Below are 27,779 nucleotides of genomic sequence, written 5' to 3' on the forward strand. Positions count from 1 at the left end.
GGCCTAGACGGGTTGTTCTAGTATAATCATTCGTGAAAAAGCACCTTGACATTTCTGCTTCAAAGATATGCCCTGTGGTTCACTACACCAGCCAGTGAATCAGGGTGGGAGAAAGAGAAGTGATTATTTATTGCTACAAATCATATATTCCTGACCATACGCCCTTTGCCCCCTCACTACCGGAAAATCAGAACAATAAGCAAAGCAAAAGTCAAGAACTTAGGAAAAAGAAGAAATAGTCATAGCCTGTAATAATATCAAGCTGCTTTTTGGTCAAACAAAGCCTGCTTTAAACTTGCTAAGTGAGTGAGTAGTTTTTAATCCTTCAATAGCAGCACTGTTCCTACACGCTGCCTATGAGGAACTGGTCTTCCCAGTTATGACTGAGTTGGTTTTAAGCTCATCAACAACATCTCAGACAAACATTTCTTACGTAGCCTTGGGCACCCTAGCTCTGAACAGACCGGGCAAATAATCTACTGCTTAACTCCCAAAACTTCAGAAATACCAGCCCAAGTTGGAACATTCTCTGTTACGTCAAACCAGAGAGTAAGCAGAAAAGCCATATACCTATTGTTTTTGCTCCCTTCTGCCTTTCCTTTATAATCAGAGGACTGATGAACTGTTGAGCCTTTTGGAAAGCTTGCTAGCAGGGAAGCAGATCCATTTGCAAAATCAGAATCGATCTGAGGCTCTCCGTAGCCAGAAGCAAATGATAAGGTGCTATATAGCCATGGAAACAGGTGAATTTCACATTCTTTCATTTAAAAAAGAAAAAAGGGTAGTATTGGCCATCTATATGTAATTCAGTAAGATCACCTGGTACAGGTACCCATATTTATTCAATCAGAGAATCACCCGAGACTCTTGTTACAAAACAAGAATTCCCCAGCTCTTCCCTTTTATGGTTCTAATTTCACCCCAGGTGACTCTTATAATTCAGCAGGCTTGAGAAATACCATACATTTATAAAAGGGAAAATACATTAACCTAACAAAAGAAGGATTTCTGCTAAGTTACCTGGGTTTTCTGAATAACTCTAACAGTAGGCGTTTGAGTGGCAATATTGTCACCAACCAAGCCTGAAGCAAAGAACTCAAAAGCTCAACTCTTTAGGGAAATGATACAGTTGCTAACCAAAAATCCCTGCAGAGAGGCCAAGTTCCTAAGGAAAAAAGGGGGATTTTGAGGACTGCCCAGAACAAACTGAACCTCTATTTTTAAAAAATGTTTTATTTTAGTGAAAGGTCTTTTGCTCTTTTTTCTCCATAGTGCATGAGTCTACAGAACTCAGATTGTCTACCTTTTATTTTAAAAGCTTTACTGACTCCACCAGGTTTCAGAAGGGAGACTTTCCAAACCACTCTAAAGATATAAAATTATACCTGGAGGAAAAGGACTGTTACTTCAAAAGGAGGTTGTCACATCAACCCCCCACCCCTCCCACACTATTTACTGACAACTCCATTAAGGATTAACAGAAATAAACCCAAATGCTTTCAATGCTTACAACTTAACCTCTGAATTAACTGGAGGTCATTCGGGGACATTCAAAGCAATGTAAACTACATTGCTACATTAGTAACGTAGTAAACTACATTACTACAATGTAAACTAGAACTGATCAAAATACACATTTTCAATATATGCAGGTCGCAGAGAGATGAAAACTGAGACAGTTCATGACCATGACCTTAACTAACATCTGTAAATAACATTCTCCCCGCTAGAGAATGCAAGCTGATCTATTTACTTCTGGAAGAGAAGAAAGGAGCAAGGGCGCCCAAGTGCTACAAGAAAACCATTCGGGACAAGGAGCAGCGCCAAGGTCACAGCCCACCTGAATGAAAAATGAAATCCAGGTACTGTACACCCAGCCTAGGCAGTCCCGGCTCCTTCTTGAAAGTAAACAGTGGGTCGGAAAGGCTTCCCAACCACAGGTGCGGAGACGCGGTTCCCCTGCCCGCTACGGGATAAATAAACAACGTGAGGACAGCCTGGAGAAACCCAAGAAGCACTGGATGCCCGGCCTGACTCGGCCAGAGGCGCAGATTTGAGCCGAATATCCACGTGCAGGGGCAGAGGCTGTGGAGTCGCCGTGGCCTAGTCTGAATCCCCACTCTGCCCGTGCGCCCTTGTCCACGCATTACCGCCCAGAGCTTCAGTTTCCCTCTGTGCCAAAAGCGGAGCATCCTCTCCCCTAAGGGGCTGGTGTGAAGGATAAACGAGGCGGCAGAACTAAGCAAATAAAGGATGACTGTGACTATTATTGCTGTTGTTATCATTTCAAACTATTCCAATATAGGCTCAAGAGGGAGGGAGTCGAAAATGCAAACTTTCTCGGAGGATCAAACTAACTCAAGCCCCACTTCTAAGGCGTCTGGGGAGACCTTTGTCCGCGCTCGACCCCGCCGCCGCCCGCGGTCCGCGCCACCTTTCCCGCGGCGGGCGCGGGGCGGGGCAGCCGGCGGCGCGGGCCGGGCGGCGGGGAAGGCGGGAGCGCGGGCGCACCGGCGGGCCGCGGCTCCCAACGGCTCGGCTGCGCTCCGCTGGCCGCGCGAGACCCCGAGCATCGCAGCCTCCACCACCACCGCTGGCCCAGCCGCGCTCGCTCCGGGCCGACTCACTCTCCACGCGGGACAGGGGGGCGCGGCGCGCAGACCCGGGACGCCCCGCGCCCGGCCCGGCCCCCACCAACCCCCAGCGGTCCCGGCAGGTGGAGGCACCCGGCGCGAGCGCTCCCGGCTCCGCGGGCTCCCTCCGGCCACGCGCCGCGCCCATCCGCGCGGGCGCAACTTTCTTAAAGAGACAGGTGGCCGGAATCCGCGTCTACCTGGGGCCCCGACTCGACCTCCTGGCCCGTCCCCCCTTTGGGGAAGAGAGGGGGCTGCAACAGATCTCCACACCACCCACCTCCTTTTCCCCTGGGCAGTGACGGATTGCAAATTTTCATGCACCCAGCATCCTTTTGCAACTTAATTCTTTTGGCCTAAATCACCCTCCCACTGCTCCTCAACGCATGCTCGCAGGCGTGCAGCTGGGGCCACTGCTGGCAAAGTTTGAAGAGGGGTGTCCCTACCCCTGCGCCACACCCCACCCGGAGCCACGGGGCGTGCAAGGCTCGCTGCTGCTGGGAAACGCCCGTTGCAATCCCCTTGACCCTGCCCTGTAACTGACCCTTGGGGAAAAGCCCCCCGCACAGCTACTGCGCATGCTCTGAGCTGGACAGCTCCAGAGAGGGAAATTTAAAAACGGTTCGAGCTGCGACGGCGGCCAAATTGCAGAACGCGAGGGGCGAGCGCGAGGGAGTCCCCCTCAGAAACCCCATCCCGCCCCAGGAGCGCCTGCGGCGGCGGCCCAGCGAGAATCGGCTCCAGGTACCGCCTTGCAGGGTCGGCTTTGCTCCCTCCTCCCGGGCAGTGCCCTGCATTGCGTTTCCTGGGGGGGAGACCCGGGGCAGGGGCTGCGGGAGGTTGCCTCTCTTTGCTCCCCTTTTCTCCTTTCCAGGGGTCCTTGATGACTTTGGGGGCGGATCTGAGAGTCTAGTGGGTTTCTGTGTTCGTTTCAGCCTCAGAGTTTGAGAAACTTAGGGAATATTTCTTTTAAAGGTTAAGTTTGTGTGCAGCGGGGGGTTAGGAGGTGGAGTGGGGAGTTGGATTGGGTTTCCAGCAGGGGCATGTGGCATTTTTGAAGGCATTTCCAGGGCGGGAGCCCTGCGGAGATTATTCCCTTTGCAAGTGGGAATTTGGCTCCCCCAGAGAAACATACATGACACGTCAAGTTGTCCTTTTTTGTTTATTTTTTCCAAAGTGGTCAAATCGAGTTGTGATTGAAAATACTAGGCTTGGAAGGGAATCAGGTTTTTCTGATTCCTATTTTGCAAGTCCACATTATCCAAGACTTGACATTTGGATTCTAGAGTCTTCCTCTGCCCTTCCCCCATTAATTTGAAAGAACCTGGAATTTCATTCCATTCTCTTCATTTGCTTCTAAAACCCCGTAGAATTGCCCTGGGAAAGTGACCTGTGACACCCAGGAATCCTCTAGTACTTTTTTTTTGTTTATCTTTATTGGAGTACAATTGCTCTACAATTTTTTTTTAAAGTGTTCTGTTAGTTGTTTGAGCTCCATCCTTCTGAATTGTGGGAAAACTATGAGTTTTCTGCCCTGTCCACATCGTTGCTGATGGGAGCTTTGTTTTCTGCTTGTCTTTTCCCCAAGGAGATGATAGAAAGTGACATCTCATCCATGATGTCAGGAATTATTCGAAACTCAGGGCAAAATCACCACCCCTCTCCACAGGAATACAGGTGAGGGCTTCAACAATAACAAATGATATCTTTTTGAATTGTTTAAAGTGTTTATGTGCTGGTTATGTTTTCTGAAATTGACCAAGAACTATGGTTACATTAAATTCTGTGATTTTGCAGGAGAGCAAGAAGATTTTGGTTTCGAAGGTGGTCTCTCTGAGGGTGTGTGACTTGTGGCGTGGGGCAATGGGACCACTGAAAGCCTGCAGTTTTTTGTCCCCTCCTGGGTGAGAGACTGGGCAACTGGGTAGATGTTAAGATGACAATAGCAGTTATTGCTTCTCCAGTGGTGTTAACAGTGATCCAGGAAATGCCCCCCAAGAAAGGAGAAAGGGCTTGTCCAAGGTCACCAGCAAAGGGAGCGAGGAGGAGAAAAAGGAAGTATCCCAGCCTCTCTCCCTTGAGCCACTGAAGGGCTGCCCTGGTTCCCAGTGCCCCACCCACAAGGCAAGTACCGTGTCCATGGGTAGAGGGGGCACAGCCCAGATTGTGGAGTGGAGACAGGACAGGGGCTGGCCTGGGAAGAGCAGGCTGTCACGTCAGATCAGCCCTGTTTACCCAGGAGCTGTCTGACCTCCCGGGGCCGCTGCAACTCACCAGCGGTGCCTTTGGGGAAAACCGAAGCCCCCAATTAGAGGGCGGCTGCTTCCCAAGGGCTGTGGGCCTGAAGTCTGCCTTCTGAGACCCGAATGAGGCCACACATTCAAACAAATATTTGCTGAGAGACTGCTGTGGGTGGGGCTGGGACCCCAGATGTGGGCCAGGCACACAGCAGTGTGTGGGCACCTACTGTATGCCCAGCTTGGGAGGCTGCTCAGATGAGCCCCCATTGTACAGGTGAGGAAACCGAGGCTCAGAAAAGTGAAATGGTTTTCCCAAGATCGCACAACCAAAGACCTATGGGCTTCCTTTCTGCGCAGAAAGGGTTTAAATTATGGGAAGTGGGCTGGGGACAGCCTAAGGGTTAGGAGCTTGGCTCTGGAGTCAGTTAGAATCCCAGCTTCTCTGGTTGTGTGGACCTCTGAGCCTCGGTTTCCTCATCCATGAAATGGGGACAGAAATAGTACCCACTGCATAGAGTTGTTAGAAAGATTAAATAACAATTTTAACTCTATCACTTGCCAACTATATGATCTTGGAAAAATCCTGGGGGTCCAGCCGTTCCTTTTCACATGGATTCAGGGCTGTTTTCTTATGTTAAACAGCATAAACAGAAGGCAGAATAACAAAATAACAACAACAACAATAATAATAGCTGGTGGTTTCTTAACCCTTTAGTACCTGCCTGCCCTGTGCCACAACCACCCTATGAGAGTAGCACTCTTGTGCCCATTTGGCAGCTGAGGAAACCAAGGCTCAGCCAGATTAAGTGACCTTACAAGATGATGCAGGTAGTTATGGGAACAGTGGGGACTCGAACTCTAGGCTGTCCCACCCAGAGGGTACCATGGCCACCACCCCCATGCCCCACTGGTGAAGAGCACATGGGGTTGGAACAGAGCAAGTTTCTCCACCACCTTACAGCTGTGTGACCCTGGACAAGTCACTGCCCCTCTCTGTGCCTCAGTTTCTTCATCTGGGAAATGGAGCAATGAAAGAGCCCAATTTGCGGGTCATTGGGAGGATCCTGTGCTTCCCTCTAGAAATGGTGTTCAGCCAGGACTGGGGTAGAGTGCTTTCTCATGGAGGGGAGATTTTATGATTATACAGAGACTCCCCCACCCCTTCCAACCACTCCCATTTTTCTCCCTGAATAATAGCCCAGGAGAGGTTTATGGGCTTCTCATTGCCGCTCCCACATCTCCAGAGAATGACTCTGAGGACCACTCAGGCTGCTAGTGCAGCCTGGTTCCAGCCCCCTTGCAGCCCTCCATGCAGCTGCCTGCCCCTCCATCCCCAGGGGCTGAGTTTGGCCGTTAAGTCTCAATGGCTGTGTGCAGGGAGGCTGGGGGCGGGGGGCTGGGGGGGGGGTGGGCGTAGCAGCTGGAGGCGGCTGCCCTGTCCCCAGGGAGCTGTCGAGAGTCAGTGGCCAGCCCTAGACAGCAAACGGGCAGGAGCATCCCGGCCTGCCTGGGGCTGAGGATCTCCTGAGCAACAGCTAACAACAGCTCGTGCTCAGCGTGGGTTAGCTGCTTTCCCCTTGGCTCAAAACTAGGAGGGAATCCACTCTTAGGGGTACTAGGAAATAATGAGAGCTATTAAGCACTTACTGTGGGCTAACTCCTTATTTTAGAGGTCAGATCCAACAACCTCCTTTTACAGATTGGAAAACTGAGGCCCAGAGCTGCAAAAGGAGGCAGGCTGCTAGCTCCTTGGAACTTCAGCTTCTCCCAGGGCCATGCGGCTCAGTGGTTATCATTACAGAGCCTTGTGCCAGGTGTTTATTCCCCAAACCCTCAGTCCCTCCTCTAATAAAGGAGGTGACTTTGGGCAAAACCCTTTCCCTCTCTGGACAGTGGTTTTCTCATCAGTGAACCACAGTGCCAGGCACACAGTAGATACTTAATAAATATGCATCGGATGGAGAGATGGATGGATAAATATCACATGAGAAATAGCACATTCATGGAAACTCAGGGAAGTTTCACTCTCAAGTGATGACAAAATCCTGTCCTGTGGAGCAGGGCAGGCGGACACCACCTGCCTTTCCTCTTAAGCCTCCCACTGCATTGAGTGTGGTGGATGGTTTACCCCCATTCCAGAGTGGCTCCACCCATCGGTTGTAATCTCCTTGGGTGAAGGGCTCCATATGGCAGGGGCAGTGATCAAGTGAGCATCTTTACAACCCTGCAGCCTTCAGGGTGTTCAGGTGGCCAGAATAGCTCCTCAGCCTACCCTCGGACAAAGAAAGAGAGGTAGCCTTCCTGGGGTGCAGTCCTCCTTTGGGGTCTTGTGTTTCCACCCCTAGAAACATGCACACAGCATGCCCACACACACCAAGTCCTGAGCCAAGTTCTAAAAGGGAGAGTCTCTTTTCCAAATTCCTAATCAAATCATTTCACATTATGCTCACTCTTGGCCCAGTTGGGAATTTCTAAGCTTGCTAAAATGACATTAGATTTTCTTTTTCCTGTAAACGGTTAGGAAAGATATTACAAATGATATGTTCGCTAAATAAACAGCTCCATGAAATGTTTAATCCCTTTTGTGTAAAGGTTGGATCATAAACAAGAACAGTTGGTAACGATGTAACAATTTCTTACTAACCATATCTCCAGAAGGCAGGTAAAACCTCCTGGTTATAATCATAGCGGACGTGTCTCTCTGTACTGCAGGGATGCTGATCTGACACCCCACTCCCCGCAAAGACAATATTTTCTTGGCAAACCCCTCCTAGTAGCCATGAAAGGCCAGAGGAGAAAAGAAAGAAATGTGGTTTGAGTACCTGCCTGGTGCCCTTTCTTACAGGTTATCTGATCTTATCCTCACAATTTCCCTCTGTGGTGGGAATTCTTATTCCATTTTACAGATGGGAAAACTGAGGCACAGAGATGTGAAGTGACTTGCCCAAGGTCACACAGCTACAAAGGCGTTGAGATAGGATTCGAACCCCAAACAGATGTTCCTTCTACTGCACAATTGCTGTCTCAACCCTGAGAACTCCCAAGATAGGAAATAAAGGGTTAAATGTGGGCTCTGCACTGAGAAGGCAGGAGTAGACAAGAGAGTTAAAATTAATGAGTGATCTCAGGAATCTATGCCATGGGTAGATACTAATGGCAGTAGTCATTCCCGGGGATGGAAAGACTGGGAGATGTTGGACTGGTCTGGGAGGGCTTCCTGGGGGAGGTGGTGTCTAAGCTGGGCGGGAAATGGATAGAGATTGGGGAACGCAAGATGTGTTGGAGCTGAACTGGGCTGGACTGGGGGGATCCCTCTTCCCTTTCCTATTCCAGCACGTATGGAATAAATGCCCACAGGGTGCCTGGCCCTTTGGTGGGTGCTGAACAAAATAGAGGGCCTCTCCATCCTTGCCCTCCTAGAGTGGAAAGACTGGAAACATGTATAAATGAATCTACCTCATGGCAAAATGCTAAATGTTCTGCAGACACAACACAGGAAGGACCACCAGGGGTGGGGGTGACCCGGGAGGACCTCTCAGAGGAGGGAAATTTTAGGCTGTGGCCAGAAACATGAGAAAGAGCCAGCTGTGAATGAGTGCATGTAACAGCATTCCAGGCAGAGGGAACAGCATGTGCAAAGAGAACATAGAATGTTTGGGGAACTGAAAGATGGACAGGTTTGCTAGAGCAAAGGGGAGAAGGAAGGAAATGGCCAAGGGCCAGATCATGGCAAGGAGCTCTACTCTTACTACCCTGATGGATTTTAAGGACAGTGACAAGTTCTGATGTCCCTTTTGAAAGGTTGCTCTGAATTCTGGGTATGAAATCCATCCATTCCACAAACACTTGCCTAGCACTCGAGCCACATACTGTACCACGCCCTGCAGTGATTTACCTACCCTGAACCAGGAAGCAGGCCAGGCCCTTTTCTCACCTCTATTCTACACGTGAGAAAACTGAGGTTCAAAGGCATTGAGTCACTTGCACAAGGACCCCCATTAGGAGTGGAGCCAGGACTGGAATCCAGGTCCCCCTGGGCTCACCCCATCCAGTGCCCTACTCTCCTGGCTCATCTTCCATCCCTCCATGGGATTAATTAACACGGCTGATCAATTAAGGATATTGTTAATTAATGTTATCAGCTTGGTCCCCTGGCCAGTGCAGAATGGCAGCCATGGACTCCAGTTGTATCTCACTTTGCCCAGGGCTACCACAGAGTCCCCTGACCAGTGGCCCCATCACCATGGAGGCACCTTGCAGCCTGATCCTTCTAAAAATGACGTGATAATCGTTTGCCCTTCCTGCTTACAACTTGATTTATTTCAGCCATACTGGCAGATCATCCAAGTGAAGAGGCTCCAGGGTGGGTGGTTTAAATCCCAGCTCCTTTGCTGACATGCTGTGTGGCTGAGGGGTATCCCTTCCTCTCTCTGGGCCTCAGCCATCCAATCTGTGAAATGGGTATGATAAATAGCCATCCCACAGGTCGTCAGGAGACGAGGGAGATGCAGACCTAAGAGGGCTGGCAGGAAGGTGGGCATGCCATGGGGCAGACTTCCTCTTCTTTGAATCCCTAGGTCAATTAGAAAGTTCTCTCCTTGGACAGAGGGAACTTTGTCTGCCTGCCAGAACAGGGCCTGGCAGGTAGGAGTTCAGGAAAAATTTGTGGAATGAAGCTGGTGCTTCCTGAGTGTCGGGTACTCTGCAGGTTGCCCTCCCCATGGAGCCCACTTCACGCTGAATCCATACTCTTTGGAGGATGTTGACACTAATCTGAACCACTGGCATGCAATACACATTGATGTGCTGGGCGCCCTACCTGAACTATCTCATTCAGTCCTTACAGCCCCCTATGAGATGTGTACAGGCGTTAGCACTCCCATTTTACAGATGAGCAAACTGAGGCTCAGAGAGGCAGATGACTGCACACAAATCTAACAACTACTAAGTGACTGAGTGGGATTCAAAGCCAGGCCTGGTGGACCCCAGAGCCTACACTTGTAACCAAGTACACTGAAATGCTGCAAAAACAGAAACACGGGAGCCAGGACCCAGGTTTTCTAGCTGAGATGGGCTCAGAATGTAGCATTACGGAGGGCGGGCCTGGGCCTTCTGATAAACCCAGAACCTTCAGAGCAAAACTCATTACAGGAAACACAGGTAAAGTGATAAGCATGGAGGAAGCACTTGAGAAATGGCAGCCCCATTATTGCACTGACAAGAAAGGGTTATTACTCTGATGTCGATTTTCCCAGGGTACCACCTGGCTCCTAACCAGGGTCTGCCACCTCTCAGACACTCCATGCTGCAACCCCCTCAGAATGGGACTGTACCCTTCAGCATCCCTCTCCCCGGCAGAGGTGGGCTGCCCACCTCTACAGTCCTCCACCCCAGGTGGTGTGTCCCAGGGGCCGCCCCATGGAGATGGAAGGGGCTCAGCCCCCTTGTGTTCCAGATGGGGAAACTGAGGCCTGGGGAGGGTCAGGCTGGAGGTGCTGGAGCCAGTACCTGGGGCCACTGCCAAGAGGCTGCTGAGGTGAGTTCACCTGGCTTGGCCTCACCTTTCCTATCTGTGAAAGGGGATGATGATGCCCCTTAAGGGTGTGTGTGTGTGTGTGTGTGCACACGCGTGCACGCGCGCACGCGCATTTTAATAAGAAGAAGATGGATGTGGCTGAGCTTTGAAAAGAAGTGCCTCCTGTATGGGCGGGGAGCCGCGAGTGAACCCTTTTATTCAGAAAGGGACTCTGGAGTGCTACCTAGGTCTTTTTCTTTTCTTTTTGCCCCCAGAGCTTTCTATTCACTAATGAGGATCCCCTGCTGGTGACAAATCCCCCACTTGGTTTGAGAAGGATGTATTGCCAGGGGTCTCCTTTGGAACCCTTGAGGTAATAGTTTAACCTGCTTTTTCAGGTTAAACTGAAATCAGATGCTTCATCTGACATGATGCTTAAATGAACTGTTAATGTGTTCTCAACAGCCCCCTTAGGGTAGGTGCTATTATTATTATTATTCCCATTTTATATGCAGGGAAACTGAGGCCCAGGGCAGGTGATGGTCATACAGCCAGGAAGAGGTCAGGCCCGGGCCCGCCTGTCTTGGGGTTCACACCTGCTCCTAACCTTGGGGTGCTACTCTGCCTTCCTAGAGCCCTAGTGCCAGTGGGACCCTGAGGGAACTTCTACTCTGCCAGTAATGCTTTATAGATGGGGAAACTGAGGCCTGGAGAGGGAAAGGGGCTTGCCCAAGATGTTAGAACTTTGGAAATGCAACCAGGGATTTACCTGCAGACTGCTCCCCTGAGTTACAGGGTCTTTGTATCAAAAGGAACCTTGGAGGTTGCTTAAGCCTCATCTTTCATCCAACAGGGGCCTGACAGGTCATCCCTTGGCTCCTACTTGCATGCTCCCAGGATGGAGAGCTCACTACTTCATGAGTTGCCTTATGTGCAGCTCCAATTTTTACAGAGCCCTTCCCCATAACTTCCTCACTGGTGGGAGGGTGGGGTGGAGAACTCTTTTACACCCAAATCTAATAAAACTCAAACTTCCATGAAATCAGCTCCTTAAATGTCCAAATCCAAATCAAATGCCCAGTTGTCTTAAGGCAAGGTAGAAACACCACAGATTGTTCCATCAAGATTGAAGAATGTTCCAGAAGGCTGCCGCCTAGTAGGATGCTTTGCGATAATGGGAATGTTCCACATCTGCACGGTCCACTATGGCAGCCATTGGCCACGTGTGGGCACCAAGCACTCAAAATGTGACTGGCGTGACGAAGAAACTGAATCTATCATTTTATTTAATTTTAGTGAGTTTAAATTTAAATAGCCACCTGTGGCTTCCTATCGGGCAGCACAGTGCCTGGATTTTCTAGAACTCACAGAGCACATTTCTTCAACTGTTCCTTGTAGGGCAGGGAGAGAGGACAGTGGGGCTGTAGTCAACCCAGGCTCTGGCTGGGGGACCCTAAACAGGCCTGTTTCTCCTGGGCCTCAGTGTCCCTACCTGGCAAATGGGAAGGTAGTAATGTTAACATACCTCCCTGATTAGGCTCTCGTGAGGATGACACGAGATCAGCTGTGTAACCCACTTCCATTAGGGACAAGGTGCACCCCAGGGGCTCACTCACCCCAACCTGTGTCCACAGGCTGTAATAAGATTCCATTTTATTTAACTATAAAATTAAATAAAATTACACTGAGCCTTTCACCCCTGCCTGGGCCCCGGGGCAGTGGGGGTGGGGCATCTAGACGGCTGGATCTGTTTCCTCACTTGTCCAATCTCTGAGTAATTATTAAGCACCCACTGTATGCCCGGCCCTGTGATGGGCTCTGGGTATATGGCTCCTCCCAGGGTGCAAGGGTTCTGCTTTAGCATCAGCACCCAGCAGCGAACTCAGCCCCTGTCCTGGCCTCCTCCCTGCCAGACCTGGGGACATCAGCCAGGTTCAGAAGGTGGAGGCTTGTGGCCCACTAAGGGGCTCCCTGGAGCTCAGAGAAACAGGAGCTCAAGAGGGAGGATGATGACAGGTCCAGAGACGGAGAAGGGAAGGCATACTTTGTGAAAGAAGAGAAGATACACAGGCGCAATGGAAGGTGCTGGAGGAGGTGGGAACATTTGGTACCCTGGGGCCCAGGGCCCGTCACACACTACATCCGTGTCAGAGCCACGGGGTCACCTGAGCCGGCAGAAGGGTGTGGCGGGGGCCATGGCGCCCCAGCACTGGGCGTGTGGGAATTACCTGGGCGCGGGCGCATGGGTTAACTGCTTTCATCCCCTGAAAGCCTGGCTCAGTGTCTTTAAATAGTGCTGGCACTGGGGACACAGGAATGATGGGTGAGTGAATGTGTGGGACGGAGACAGGTCTGCGAGAGATCTGGGGGCCCTGGATGCCACATCAGGGAGAGATGGGACAGGAGAAGAGGATGGACATTTACTAAGAGCCTCTTGTGAGCGCTTTGCCTCTGTCATTGTTATCCCACTCTGCAGGGGAGGAAACTGAGGCTCAGGAAGGTTTGGAAGCACATCTGATGTCACCAGGCAGGACAAGTGGGGCCAGGACTTCATCACAGGGCGCCACTGACACAATGACAGAGACAGAGAGACAGAGAGACATACACAGAGACAAACACAGAGATACCAGTAAGGAAAGAGTGGGAGAGAGTCAGAACAGAGGGACAGGGGTGAGATAGGAGGTGGGGCGCGGTGGGGAGAGTGGAGGGAGCAGATGGAAGGAAGGAGCTGTGTCTCTGAAGTTTCATAGTTTCATTCTCCTTGTAGCTTCCTCTGGAGGTGACCCTGGGTGGGGAGGCATCAGCGACATGGTGACCTGGGGCTGGCTCTCCTCCTCACCCAGAGATGCAGAGAGTGAGTAGGACAGGTCTTGGGAGATCCCAGGGCGATGGGGCTGGGTTTGCCTCTTCCTTTGCATTGCAAATATCCCATCATTTTCCAGCAGACAAGGAACCCACTCAGGAGACTGACACAGGGTGTCTCTCTCTCTCTCTCACATACACACACACACACACACACACACACACACACACACTCCAGGGAATAATCCCAAACCCTCGCAGATGGCAGGATGGTTCACAAGGCACTTCGCCTCCACACCAGCAAGCCAGTCCCAGGCAGGGTATAAGATATTACAGCTCTTATTATCATTTGTGCCCATTTTATAGGTGGGAAAACTGAGGCTAGGGATTAAGTGCCTTTCCAAGGGCTATAGCTCAGAAGCCATGGTGGCTCCTGAACCAAGAAGTCTTTCTCTTGTCACAACTGCCAAGGATCCCATGGTTTATGCCACTTAAAATGAAGTGCTAGGAGAGAGCAGGAATGGGGCACATGGGGACACCTTGAATGAGGGAATTCTAGGCACTGGTAAGGGAGAGGTTTGGGGGACCTTTACATGCCACCGTGGAGAGGGGGCTGTATGCCTCTTTGCAGGGGCAGGGGAGGGTGGGAGAGAAGGGGACAGAGATGGTCAAGGCCCCGGGCCAGGCAGTGGGGATGGGACACTCCCATTTAGGCCCTAGAGCATCACCTCCTGGTTCCTGTGACACACAGTGGAGAGGTGCCTGGATGCCAGGTGAGCCTAGGGGGCAGCGGGACATAAGCCAGGCTTCGGGGCCCGCAGGCTCCATCACAGAGCTCCGGGACATCCACAGCCATCTCAGGAGACCAGCGGGGCCAGCCGGGCCATGTGCCAGTCATGTGGAAGCAGGCATTCTGGCCTGAACTGGAGGGGGGACCAGACCACCCTGGGATCCCTGAGGCAGCAGGGGAACAGGACCTGGCTGCCCACCCCCAGAATGAGCAAGCAAACCCCCAAGAAGGAAGAACGGGGGCCAGGCCTGTGCCAAAAGTTGAACACACTGGCTCATCTGATCCCTGCAACAACCCAGGGAGATGTGGTCTGTTCCTCTCCCATTTTCCAGATGAGAAAATGGAGGCTCAGGGACCGGAAGTAACTTGTTCGAGGTCTCACAGACGGGGGGTCACAAGGACTTGAACCCAGATCCATCCAGCCAAAGCCCCTGCCACACCCCCCAGGGCTGCCCTCCCCCCAGAGCTTAGGGGGGCACTAAAACACAGCTTCCCAGGCCCCACAGCCCCAGGGTGCGATTCCAGGGTCTGGGCTGGACCTTAGACTCTGCATTTGAACCAGCCCCTGGGTGATGGTCGTTCACACAGCCCTAGCTGAGAGCCCAGGACTCAGGGTGGGGCATCTGCCTGAGAGGACATCCGGTTCTCTGCCTGTGGTGCCGCAGGTACAGCCCAAGATGGCAGCAGACAGACCCAAATTCGAGTCCTGGTTGCAATTTTGCTTTCACCAGTCTGGCCTCAGTTTCCCCATCTGTAAAGTGGGGATGTCTGTTCCCTGTCCTTGTCCTGAGGCTATCTCTTCCCTGTCCCTGTCCTGAGGCTGTCTCAAGGACTCAAGGGGGCAGAGGACGGCTAAAAGTGCTGGATGTGACAGTCACTGTCAAGCAGTTCTCTGGGTTGGTGGCCTGGGGTCAGCCTGTTTCAACCGGCCAAGCAGGCATTTAAGTAGTACCACTGTGTGCTGGGCCACAGGGTGATGGGGGGCTCAAAGCCAGCCCTCAGCGAGCCGAGAGCCAGGATGTGGGCAGAGGGATGGCGAGGCAGGACTCACCGGCCCAGGGAGCAGTCAGGATGCAGAGGGGGTCCCTGAGCTTGGGGTCTGGGTGGCAAAGACTTGCTGGAGGAGAAGGTACTCCTGGGCTGGGAGGGGCCACATGGGGAGCCAGGAGCCCCTGCCCTGTTCCTTTCCTGGAGTATGACATTGGAAGCAAACTGCCTTCTTTCTCTCGGCCTCAGTTTCCACATTGGTAAAATGAGGGGTGGGGTCAGGTGATGTCTGAGGAGACTTTGGCATTAAGAGGCCAGAAGACAGAGTTTGAAGTGAGCCTCCAGGGATGAGCACAGTTTGGGTGGGGGAGGAAGAACCAAAAGGGCTTTCCTAGCATGGAGGTGGGGCCATGGTGTGCCAGGGGCAGGACAGACGCTGGGGCTGCTGCTATGAGGGAAGGGGAGGCCCAACAGGGCTTACAAACAGCAGGAAAAAAAGAAAAGAACGATCAGAAGAGCACCATTAACTCAGCCCCTACCACATGTGCAGCTGTGTGCTAAGCAGTTACATTATGTGATTCTCACTCTGGGGGAAATAAGCTCAGAGCATTTGAGAGCTCGGGGCCTCAGTTTCTCCATCTGTAAAATGGGCATGTCATGGAGCCCAGCATCTGGCATACAAGAAGTGCTCAGTAAATGGAAGCCGCTAGTGGTAGCTGCAGCACGGGCAGGTCTGTGTGACCCCAGAGCCTAAAGCTCTGATGTATTTCCAGTCCCCTGAGGACTTGGCTGATATTATCATTAACATTAATATTGACATTAATGAAGGCAAAGTCAGGCATGGTTCCAAGTCTTTTCATGGAACAATACGTTTAATCCTCAGCATACCCTATGTGATAGGAACTATTATTTAGCCCCACTTTACAGATCAAAAACTGAGGCTCAGAGACGTTAAGTCAGTGGCCCCAAGGGCCACTGGTAAGTGAAGATCAGGATTAGAACCTAGAGTCCAAGCTCTTAACCAACACATAATCTAACAGATTCACCCTGCCACCAGAGATCCTGCTCCATGCTGATGCCCAGGAACCTGGTGTGTTTACAAGTCCCCCACCACGATTCAGGGGGCTCTGATGGGCCCCCCTCTTGAGAAACCTGCCACCAGGGCCTCATTTCCGCTCCTCCCTGAGGCCCCAGCGCCAGGTAGAGCAGCAAGGGCACTGGGGAGCCACAGCAGGTTACTGAGCAGGAGTGGAGCTCATACCCCCAGACGCTGGGAGGTCGGCTGGCCGTGGGGTGAGGAGGGGCCTGGGTGGGGCCTGGCCAGGCTCCCCCGACAGCCGGCGGCACATCAAGCCCTGCCCCTCAGCCTCACCCCACGGTCTCCACGGGCCCGACGGGACAGATGGCATCGCCCAGGCCTGGCCTGTGGCTGTCACTTGTCCAGATGAGTTATGAGTGGGTCAAATGGGCGGCAGCCGGGGGGGCTGTAAAAACAATTGCAGGGAGACCCCAGTACAATGGCAGCCACGTGCCATGGGGGCAACAGTCGTTTGTCACACAATGGGCCGCCAGGGGACAGCAGCCGGGCCAACTGCTGCTACGGACACGGACCAGCCGAGTTTTCAAATCATTTCCAGGCCCTGTTTTCCTACGAGGCAGCCAATCACCGGGGCAGCCGGGTGGTCACCTGATGCCAGCTTGGTGGGCTGAGGGCCCAGGCCCGGCTACAACCGAGCAGCGGGTGCCATGGCAACGCTAATTGTGGCCCTAAAACACAAGGAAAGAGAGAGCAGGAGAGATGGGAAGGAGGGGGGAAGAGAGACAGAGTGAGGGAAGGAGAGAGAACACAGGCTTGAGGCAGCCATGTGGATGGCAGGAGGGGGAGGAGGCTGATGCCCCAGCTGGGTCCACGGTCACGTGCGTGAGAAAACCACAGGCTGCAGCGCTCTCTCTCTCTCTCTCTCTCTCTCTCTCTGAGGCCCCAGGACACCTAGTTTTGAAACCTGGAGTTTAGAATTTGGACGGTGGGCCTCTGGGCAACAGGCCACAAAGCGCCTGGCCTGCGGGGCCGCAGGTGTGCTGGGTGAGGCGTGGGCTCGTGGCTGGTTTGCAGTCACATTATAACACGGGCAGGATGCTGTGAGGCCCGGGGCCCTGGAGCTGTGGGGCGAGCGTGACTTCAAGGGCACCGGGGAGCCATGGTTACCCCAAACTGGGGTACCTGCCTGCTGTCCTCGATGGGCAGACTTTTTCTTTCCACAGAAAGCTATGCTTTTGCTTGTGAATCAGTTGAGGGTTGGTGGGTGTGGGTCCTAACTGGAACCTCCAGGGGCTGCCTGGGGCCACGGTGAAGAGTTCAGGCTGGGCTCCCAGCCCCACCCCTTCCTGTTCCGTGTTGCCTCGGGCAGGTGACCCAGTGCCCTGAGCCTCAGTCTCCCCATCTGTGAAATGAGAATAATAACACCTGCCTCGTCAGGTGACGGGTGTTCCGTGGGTTAATACCTGTGAAGGACTTGATTCAGTACCTGGCACATAGTAAGTGCTCAACAGACATTAATGTTTATTATTTGGGGGTAGGGGCTAAGTAAGACGTGTTAAGTGAATAAAGGAAGGGAAGATTTGAGGGTGTGCGATCTGGCTGCCAAAGGGGGATCTCTGGGGGTGGGCAGATTGGAGGATTAGGGTGGCTTGGGGGAGGTGAGAGGCTAAAGGGGGTGATTCCAGAGGTAGGCGAGCCCCCCAAGAGCTGGCCTGAGCTCCCCACCCCTGCCCGAGCTCCTGCCCCTCCCCGCAGGCTCCTGGCCACCACCGGCGATGAGGACCTTCCCGGGGACCTGCAATCACTGTCGTGGCTCACGGCCGTGGACGTGCCGAGGCTGCAGCAGAGGGCGAGTGGCCACGTGGACCTGGGTGGCCCCAGTGCGCCACACGCGCACCCAGGTAGGCGCGGGGGCGAAGTGGGGTGGCGTGAGGGTGGTGCGGGGGAGGGGCGACGCCCAGCACTGCCATCCACCACTGTGTGACATGGCCAGGTCACCTTCTCTCTCTCTGGGCCTCTGTTTCTGCCTCTGTAAAATGGGACTAACTCTACCTTCCCCAGGGGGATGTGGTTTGTTCATATGCGCATCACTGTGTGCCAGGCTCTGTGTGAGCTAAGTTTTCAGCAGCAAATAAAGACAGACCTTCCCTTACCCCTGTACATCTTGAACACCTAGAGCAGTCAGCAAACGACGGTCTCTGGAACCAAATGCAGCCTGTGGCCTGTGGCCTTTGTGTTAAGAATGCTTTTACATTTTTCAAGGGTTATTAAAAAACAAAGAAGACAGATCACATGGCTGGCAAAACCTAAAATATTTGCTGTCTGACCCTTTACAGAAGTTGATTTCATTTACCTCTAAAAAGTAAAGAAGTACTTTGAGGGGGAGGAGGGGAGGAGAGATAAATTAGGAGTTTGGGATTAACGTATACACACTACTATTGATATATATAAAATAAACAACAAGGACCTACTGTATAGCACAGGGAACTATACTCAATATTTTGTATAACCTATAAGGGAAAAGAATATGAAAAAGGACATATATATATGAATCGCTTTGCTGTACACCTGAAACTGACACAACATTGTAAATTAACTACGCTGCAATTTTTTTTTTTTTTCTTTTTTGGTGGCACTGGGTCCTAGTGGTGGCAGGCGGGCTCCTTAGTTGTGGCATGTGAGCTCTTAGTTGCGGCATGCATGTGGGATCTAGTTCCCTGACCAGGGATTGAACATGGGCCCCCTGCATTGGGAGCGCAGAGTCTTATCCACTGTGCCACCAGGGTAGTCCCTACGCTGCAATTTTAAAAAATGATTATAAAAAAAATTTTTTTTAAAGTACTTTGACTTCTTCAAAGAAAGTGCTGAGCTCAGGACCTGGCACACAGTAGGTGCTCAGTAAATGGCAGCTAGTTGCAGCCAAAGCAAGAGGATTAAATGTTTAGGGACACAGAAAGTGTCAAAGAAAAACAGTCAACAAAAACAATCACTGCAGTACATGAACTAGGCGGCCTTCCTTCCCCAGGACGGAGGATTAACTGTACACAAACACCGGGTTTGCTTCTGTCCTCTTATGAGTGTTTCTCAAGTTCCTATATTTTATAAAGCTATATTCTTAAAATAAAATATAGATGCTACAAGCAGGAATATACTGTTCTCACAGACTTCTGTATTTCTGTGCTAAAATTAATGGAATCAGATTTTTAGATAAGTGTAATTTTCTCTCCAGCAGACCAACTTGTTAAATCTGAATTGAATGCCTGTCAGTGATCAAAAGAAACTCAAAAAATGGACCAGAGAGAGGCTTTTGGTATTTAAAAATAAATATGCTGTGGTAATTTTAAGCTAGAAAAAAAAAATCACCACAGTACATTAAAAGTACCCGTAGTTGAAAAATTAATGCCTAGGAGTCTTTCTTTCTTTCTTTCTTCCTTTCTTCCTTTCCTTCCTTCCTTCCTTTCTCTGTGCTGCTCATGGCATGTGGGAATCTTAGTTCCCGACCAGGGATCGAACCCACTCCCCCTGCAGTGGAGGCACAGTCCTAACCGCTAGACTGCCAGGGAAGTCCCCAGTAGTATGTCTTTCATTGGACAAATTGTTCTTGGCCAAGTAGCAGGGGTCAGCAAACTTTCTGTAAAGGGCCAGTAAATATTTTAGACCCTGTAACCCAGATGGTCTCTGTTGAAACTTTCCAACTTTGTCACTGATGTGCAAAACCAGCCATACACAATATGTAAGTGAATGGGTGTAGTGTGCCAATAAAACTTTATTTAAAAAAACATGCTGTAGGGCTTCCCTGGTGGTGCAGTGGTTAAGAAGCCGCCTGCCAATGCAAGGGACACTGGTTCGAGCCCTGGTCCAGGAAGATCCCACATGCCACGGAGCAACTAAGCCCATGCGCCACAACTACTGAGCCTGCGTGCCACAACTACTGAAGTCCGTGTGCCTAGAGCCCATGCTCCGCAACAAGAGAAGCCACCACAATGAGAAGCCCGTGCACCACAACGAAGAGTAGCCCCCGCTCGCCACAGCTAGAGAAAACCCATGCGCAGCAACGAAGACCCAACACAGCCAGAAATAAATTAATTATTTTTAAAAAAATGCTGTGGGCCAATTTGGCCTAGTGGCCAATAGTTTGTCAATCCCTGATCTAGAACCCCAAGGGGACAGCTGTGTGACCTTGGGCGGGTGCCTTCCCCTCTGAACCTCCTTCCTCATCTGCAACGAAAAGATAATAAAACTGCCCTCATGGGGTGTTGTGAGGACTCGATGCAGAAAGTACCTTGCACACAGTAGGTGTTCCATAGATGTAAACTGTGAAATAAGAAAGCCCCTTCCATCACTGCACACCTCCTGCGTGCCTGTCACTATGCCAGGGGTTTGGAGCCCTGAGTCACATAAAATATGGTCCTGGCTCTCTGGGAGCTAAGGATCTGGTCAGACAGAAGGACAAGGCAGACAGACCAAAGCACAAAGGATGAGCCCAGGTGGCAGCCAGAACTCAGAGGAGAGCTGAAGGCCCCAAAGCAGGATCATCTTGTACATCAGCTTTGCTTGATTGGAGGTGGCTACCTAAAATCAGGCTGGTGCAGTGAGAATCTGTGATAGATTAGCAATGTCTGTCACAGGCCCAGCACAGGAGAAAGGGGGTACATCTGCTATCCCTGAGCTAGTGTTTGGCAGAAGAGCAGATAGGGGCCCACAGCTGATAGGAACCCACTCTCCACCACTATACCCAGAGAAGTAATTTGTCAAGTACCTATTATATGCCGGGCCCCAAGGGTGGGGCATAGCTCCATTCTCTGGAGGTGCCCAGGGACTGGGCTGTCCCTGCCCGCAGCCACCATTCCCCCAGCCTGGGCATCTCTGTGCTTCCTTTATCCAGGTGCCTTGGCCAGGGCAGCTGACCTGCACGTGGGAGCCGCCCCAGGTCCCCTGCTCCACGGCCCAGCTGGCATGGCCCCCCAAGGCATGCTGGGTCTGGGTCACCTGACCAACCATGGAGCCAGCGTAAGTGCCACCACAGGGGTCAGGGAGGGAGGGGGGTGTCCGACAGGGCTGGAGTCCCCCCTTGATCCTCTGTCTCCTTCTCTCCTGGCCCCAGCAAATGAACCAGTTCCCTGTGGGGGGCCAGCCCGCATCCAGCCTGCAGGACCCACCACAGCTGTACTCTCCCACCTCCCAACCACAGTTCCCGCTACCCCCGGGTGTCCAGCAGGTACCGGGGGCTTGGAGGGGCCCTGGACTCAGAGGCAGACACTCCTGACTTGGACTGGCTAGGGACTGTCTGAGCCTCAGTTCACCTACCTGGAACATGGGAATAACATCCTTCACCATGTCATGGGGTTGTTCATTCGGCTCCCCCGAAAACCCTGCGGTGGGCGGAGACAAGATGGTCTGCTGCGGTTGTAAACCCTGCATCTGGCTCTTTGAGACGGGGTGGGGTGGGGTCATCGTGAGTGACTGATGCTCTCTCTCACCGTCTCTCTCTCTGCCACTCTTCCCCGTCCCCACCCGTGGGAAGTGCGCTCCTGTGGGCCTGTATGGTTCCCCGTTTGGGGCACGGCCTCCCTACCCCCAGCCCCGCATGGCTGTGCATTCATCTCAGGAACTGCACCCCAAACACTACCCCAAGCCCATCTATTCATACAGGTGAGGTCCAGGGGGGCTGGGACTGTGGGGACCTCAGGGAGGAGAGGGGTGAGGGCTGCCTTGAGGGCACCTCAGACAGCTGGGTGTGGTGGCCCAGGCTTCCAAGGGGGAGGCTTCGGGGAGTGGGGAACCCCCAGGTGGGACCTGTTCTTAGGAAGGACTGTCATGTGGTCAGCCAACCCCCAGGGTTGAGAACCCACCCCAGACACAGAGCCCAGCACTCCACTCTGTCACTCACAAGCTGTGTGGTCTTGGGGAAGTGGCTTGGCCTCTCTGAGCTTCAGTTCCCTCTGATGTAAAAAGTCATCAAATAATAGTATTATGTACCTCACAAGATTTTGGGGAGGGGGGTAAGCAGCCTAGTGAAAGTCTAAAGGCCCATTAGTTATGGGAAACGGATAGAAAGGAGGAAAGGACAAGGTTTCTCAAATCGGTACCAATGGCTGAGCTCAGGGTCAAGGTCAGGGGGTGGGAAAGACAGGGCCAGGAAAAGGTATCAAGAGCTAACACTATGTGTAGGGGCTGGTACCAGTAGGGTTAAGCAGGGACAGCTTCCTGGCAGAGGAGGCTTGGGCTGTCAGCCTGAGATGACTTCATGCCTGGCCTGCCCCACATTTTGCCTCCAGCTGTCTGATCGCCATGGCCCTGAAGAACAGCAAGACAGGCAGCCTGCCCGTGAGCGAGATCTACAGCTTCATGAAGGAGCACTTCCCCTACTTCAAGGTGAGGGGCCCAGCCAGGGTAGGGATGTTGGAGTAGCTCTGGCCTCTCCCTGGCACTGCCAGAACCCAGGATTGGCCCCGGGCCAAACGGGACCACCCTTTTAGTCCCCTAGTTATGTCCATAGACCCCTATAATGTGCACTCACACAGACATGGGCCAAGAAATCCCGAGAGAGAAGGGGGCATTTGAGCTGGGCTCTGACGGATGAAGAGGACTTCACCAGGCATCCCAAAGGGCAAAGGGTAGAGGTCCAACCTAGTTATTCAGCACAGACTCAGTAAAACATAATGATGCTAAACACAGACTTGGTGAGAACTTTTGCCTCTCTGAGCCTCAGTTTCACCCTCTGTGCCTCAGTTTCACCCTCTGTAAGATGGGGAGAATGATACCCAGCTGGCAAGGTTAGTAAGGATCTGCATGTAAAGGCACTGGCAGCTCCTGACACCTGGTTGACCATTAGTAAGAGAGAGACACAGAGACAGAGACAGAGAGAGAATAAAATGAATAGGGTATGAGGTGCATTGCAATATCTGGTTACCTAACAATAAAGTATGAGCATTTATAAAAATGATCGGCATTTAATGCACTCGACCAGTTATCCACATATTAGCATCATCTTGCTTGCTTCCTGAGTGGGAGAGAAAGAGCGGGAGATCTGGCAGCCCTGGGCCTTGTCCTCATGTCTTAACCACTGCCCAGAGCTAAAGTGCAGCTGCCCCTTTAATCAGGGCATGGACCCTCCCGTTTGCCACAGTTTGCCCCGCTGCTCTCTCTTGTCTTCCCGACTCGAGGTTGAGCATTGGACACTGACATCGTCCCCCTGCCCCTCTAGCCCTGAGTCTGAGATCCCCAGGGAGAGAGAGGGTTCAGAGGGGCGTCCCTGCAGGGGTCTCCCACGGGCCCATTTCTCCCCACAGACGGCTCCCGACGGGTGGAAGAACTCAGTGCGACACAACCTGTCCCTGAACAAGTGCTTTGAGAAGGTAGAGAATAAGATGAGCGGCTCCTCGCGGAAGGGCTGCCTGTGGGCCCTGAACCTGGCCCGCATCGACAAGATGGAGGAGGAGATGCACAAGTGGAAGAGGAAGGACCTGGCCGCCATCCACCGGAGCATGGCCAACCCCGGTGAGGCCCGGGTGCCCCGCCTCACACACACACACGCACACGCACACACACCCGCCCGGCATCCTGCATGGCCAACCCCGATGAGGCCTGGGTGCCCCGCCTCACACACACGCACACACACACACCCCGCCTCACTCTCACACACACACACACACACACACACACACACACACCGGAGCATGGCCAACCCCGGTGAGGCCCGGGTGCCCCGCCACACATACACACACACACACACACACACACCCCACCTCACTCACACACACACACACACACACACACACACACACACACATGCCGGCATCCTGCCCATCCCACAACGAGCCCACTCACCATGGCGGGGACATGGGCGCCTGGTGACTGTCCCCCCTCCCCTCCCCTGAATACACCTCTCCTCTCCATCCCTACGTGGTGGCTGGTCCATTGAAGGGTCTGGTCAGAAACATGAAAAGCTGTAGAATCTCGCTAACAACCCCAGTTTCTCCCACAGACATGTCGAACGAAACAACCATGGGAAAGCATGGCTTCCTTACCTTTCTTACCACATCAGTACAGATTCCCAAAGTAATAAAACAATAACACCCAGTGTGGGCTAGGATGTGGAGAAATCAGCAGCATCATGTACAATTGGTGGGAACGTAAGCTGTGAAACTTTTCCAGGGCAAAGTAATGTAGCGAAAACCTGCAAACTTGGTCCTCCAATTTGGTCCACTTATTCTACTCTGGCAGTTTATGCTGAAGAAATCGAAGATTTGACCAAAAGATTTATGAACAAAGTTACCCATCATGAAGTGATTTCTGATAGTAAAAAACTGAAAGCAATCTAGACAACCTGCAATAGCGGATTATTTAAATAGATATAATGTTATACCGTGCAAGTATTAGAGATAAAAATATTTTGGGAATATAAAGAAATGCTCCCAATACAATAAGTGAAAAGAGGCAGGTTATGAATCAATATACACAGCATGGTCACATTCTAAAATGCGTATATATCCACACCCATTTGTGTATATATGTGTGTGTGTGTGTGTGTATACATATATATATACATACACACACATACACTCACACATATGTATATATCTATAGACATACACGTATACACACACACATGCACACACACGGACTGGAAGAAATATACCAAAATCTTTATTGTGAATGGAGAGACCACTGATAATTTTTATATTCTTCACATGTTTCTCTATTTTCCAAATCTTCTACCCTGTTCATGAATTACTTTTAGATTAGAAAAAAATATTGTACCCGCTTTTTTTTTTTACTTAAGAGATGGAAGCTGGGGACATACAAGTGACATATGAGTGGAAAGAGTGACATGGGAGGCTAATGCCACCCAGCCTTGGGAATATCTGGCCTGGCCCCGTGAGTGTCATGGTGTTTGAGGTTTGAGTATCAAGGGGGATGGGCGTCTAGCTCAGAGATGAACAATTCGATAAGATGGGGAGAAAGACCAGAGCAGGGTCCAGTAGGCCCTCAGCTGAGAGCTCCGGGGTCTGGTTCGAGATCCAGGACCCGTCCGGACACATATTTGGTGTGAGCTAGGGCAGGCCATTTCACCTTCTAAATTCAAAGTGTCCTCGTTTCTAAAATGGGTGCAACCCAAATAGATCCTGGGACCCTAGTGATCAGTCTCAGAACTGTGTTGTAGCCAATGAGATACAAGCCAACCACCAAAAATAATTCAAGAGTAATTTGCATCTTGTTTCTATCCAAGAGCATTAAGGAGGATCCAATTTTCAATCCACAGCAACGCTTCGTGTCTCTTTATCAGCAGGGAGTGGCTAGGGCCCCTTGTATGTTAATACATGTTGTCCCAATCTCGTGGGATTTGTAATCTCTGCCTTACCTCCCTCTCGTAGGGCTGTTACGAGGTTTAAGTGAAGTCCTAGAGTTACAGGATTGTCCCATAAAACACTGTCCCCATGAGAGGAGCTCTGCTATCTGAGACGCCCCTCATTCCTCAAAGTCCCTATGTAATCTGATTTCATTCCACTTCCACAACCCTGTGCACAGTGTGTGATGCCATCTCATAGATGAAGAGACTGAGGTCAGAGTCCAAGAGGCTTGCTAAAATCACTGGGATTTGAATCCAGGCCTGGGCTGGGGCCCAGAAACTGTAGGGTGGCTTCTGATGAGTGACCTCTCCCACTTGCCTGCAGAGGAGCTGGACAAGCTGATCTCGGACAGGCCAGAAAGCTGCCGACGCCCCCGCAAGCCAGGGGAGCCCGAGGCCCCTGTGCTGACCCATGCCACCACGGTGGCCGTGGCCCACAGCTGCCTGGCCGTCTCCCAGCTCCCACCCCAGCCGCTGATGACCCTGTCCCTGCAGTCGGTTCCCCTGCACCACCAGGTCCAGCCCCAGGCACATCTCACCCCAGACTCTCCTGCCCCGGCCCAGACCCCACCCCTGCATGCCTTGCCGGACCTGAGCCCCAGCCCCCTCCCCCAGCCCACCATGGGAAGGGCACCTGTGGACTTCATCAACATCAGCGCTGACATGAACACCGAGGTGGACGCCCTGGACCCCAGCATCATGGACTTCGCTCTGCAGGGTGAGGCTGGAGGAAGGGGGTGAGGGGAACAGAGTGGGGAGGGGCAGGCTGGGGGAGGAGCAGCCCGAAAGGTCAGGGAGGGCAAGGGAGAGGAGGGCGGTCTGCATTTACCCCGCAGCTCGTCCCTTCAAAAAACACTTCCCAGCCACCTAATCCTAGCAAATTACAGCAAGCATTTAGTTAGCACTTACGGTATACCAGGCCTCGTGCCAAGCACTTCAGAGGCGTCATCCTGCGACAGTCCTGGGAGGCCACTGCCATTTCATATTCCCATTCTGCCGATGAGGAAACTGAGGCCAAGAGAAGTGAAGTCACTGGCCTGAGGTCGCCCGGCTAGTAAGTGGCAGAGCTGGGATTTCAACCCGGGCCTCTCTGACCCCAAACTTTCAACCAGTAACTGCTTCAACCTGCATGTGCCAACCTCGTGCCAGGTCACACTCTGACCCACATGGTCATCCTCAATACACAGGGAACGAATGAATGAATGAGCAAGGGGAGTTCAGACTTCAGTGGAGGCTCATAAGTCATCCATTCACTAACACTGGTGCGCCTACTGTGTGCCAGCCAATGGCCAAGAAATCCCCTGCCCTCAAGGAGTTGCGTGTCTAGTGAGGGAAACGGACAAGGTATCAGGTTAGTTAGCAAGTTAGTCAGTTATAGCTGTGAAATGGGTATGTGTGAACTGCCCTGCTTCTCCGCCTGGATTATCGTGCAGTTAAAACGTGCTGGGAAAATCATGGTTTTGTCCCCTGGCTTTGACCATGATGGTACCACTTAACGAGGGCCGAGCATTTCCCACTCACCCCCTAGTTTCAGCCTCTCAATCCTAGGCGGTGGGTTCTCTGATCATCTCATTTCCTCCCGAGGAGCCCAAGGCTCCGAGATGGTAGTAACGTTCCCAAGGACTCCCAGTGGAGAGGGAAGGGCCGGGATCGCTGACTCCTCCATGCTGTCCTGCGACGCGTGACTTTAAACACCACACGTGGTCTTTGCCTCAGCCCTAAGACGGCCTTCGAACTCGGGTCCGTTTGACATGAACGCTCTTGTCTTTGAAAGGGAACCTCTGGGAGGAGATCAAGGATGAAGGCTTCAGCCTGGACACACTGGGCGCCTTCGGAGACTCCCCACTGGGCTGTGAGCTGGGGGCCTCGGGCCTGACCCCCGTCTCCGGCGGCAGTGACCAGTCCTTCCCGGACCTGCAGGTGACCGGCCTCTACACCACCTACTCGACCCCGGACAGTGCGGCCACGTCAGCCGCCAGCTCCTCCTCTCAGTACCTGGGTGCCCCGGGGAACAAGCCTATAGCCCTGCTCTGAGCCCACGGCCTCGCCTGCCCCAGAACCTGGGCCCAGGAAGGATGCTCACCGAGCCGGGCGTTCCTGCGAGAAAGGCCCCTCACCCTCCCACAGGCCTCTGAACCGTCGCTGGGGCTGCTGGCCGACAGGGCAGTAGTTGCTCTCCTCCCTGAACTCCACGGGAAGTTTCTGGGGCCTCCCCAAGCCAGGGGGACAGAGGAGAGCGGACAAGCATCCCCGCCTCCCCCACTCTAGATGCTCCTCCGAGGCTTGAGGTGCGCGGCCTAGCCGAGCTGAGAACAAGGACTCTCTAGACTGCTTCCCCAGTCTGGCTCCCAAACAACCTGCAGCCCATTTTGGGACGCATTGGTGTGCCATGGAAACACCCCAGGGGGAAGGCCTTTAATT

General features: G+C 52.4%; 1 protein-coding gene across 1 annotated transcript; it reads left to right on the forward strand.

Moving 5' to 3' along the window:
* Positions 1–3,371: 3,371 nt before the first annotated feature.
* Positions 3,372–27,392, forward strand: FOXN4 (forkhead box N4). The gene is made up of 10 exons (XM_059894739.1): positions 3,372–3,377; positions 4,222–4,310; positions 17,762–17,907; positions 20,892–21,016; positions 21,111–21,224; positions 21,531–21,658; positions 22,285–22,381; positions 23,299–23,506; positions 25,684–26,076; positions 27,133–27,392. The coding sequence occupies exons 2-10, from the start codon at positions 4,225–4,227 to the stop codon at positions 27,390–27,392; spliced, it is 1,557 nt and encodes a 518-aa protein (XP_059750722.1). The 5' UTR covers positions 3,372–3,377; positions 4,222–4,224.
* Positions 27,393–27,779: the final 387 nt, after the last annotated feature.

The sequence above is a fragment of the Balaenoptera ricei genome, chromosome 14, assembly GCF_028023285.1.
Source record: "Balaenoptera ricei isolate mBalRic1 chromosome 14, mBalRic1.hap2, whole genome shotgun sequence".
Lineage (NCBI taxonomy): Eukaryota > Metazoa > Chordata > Mammalia > Artiodactyla > Balaenopteridae > Balaenoptera > Balaenoptera ricei.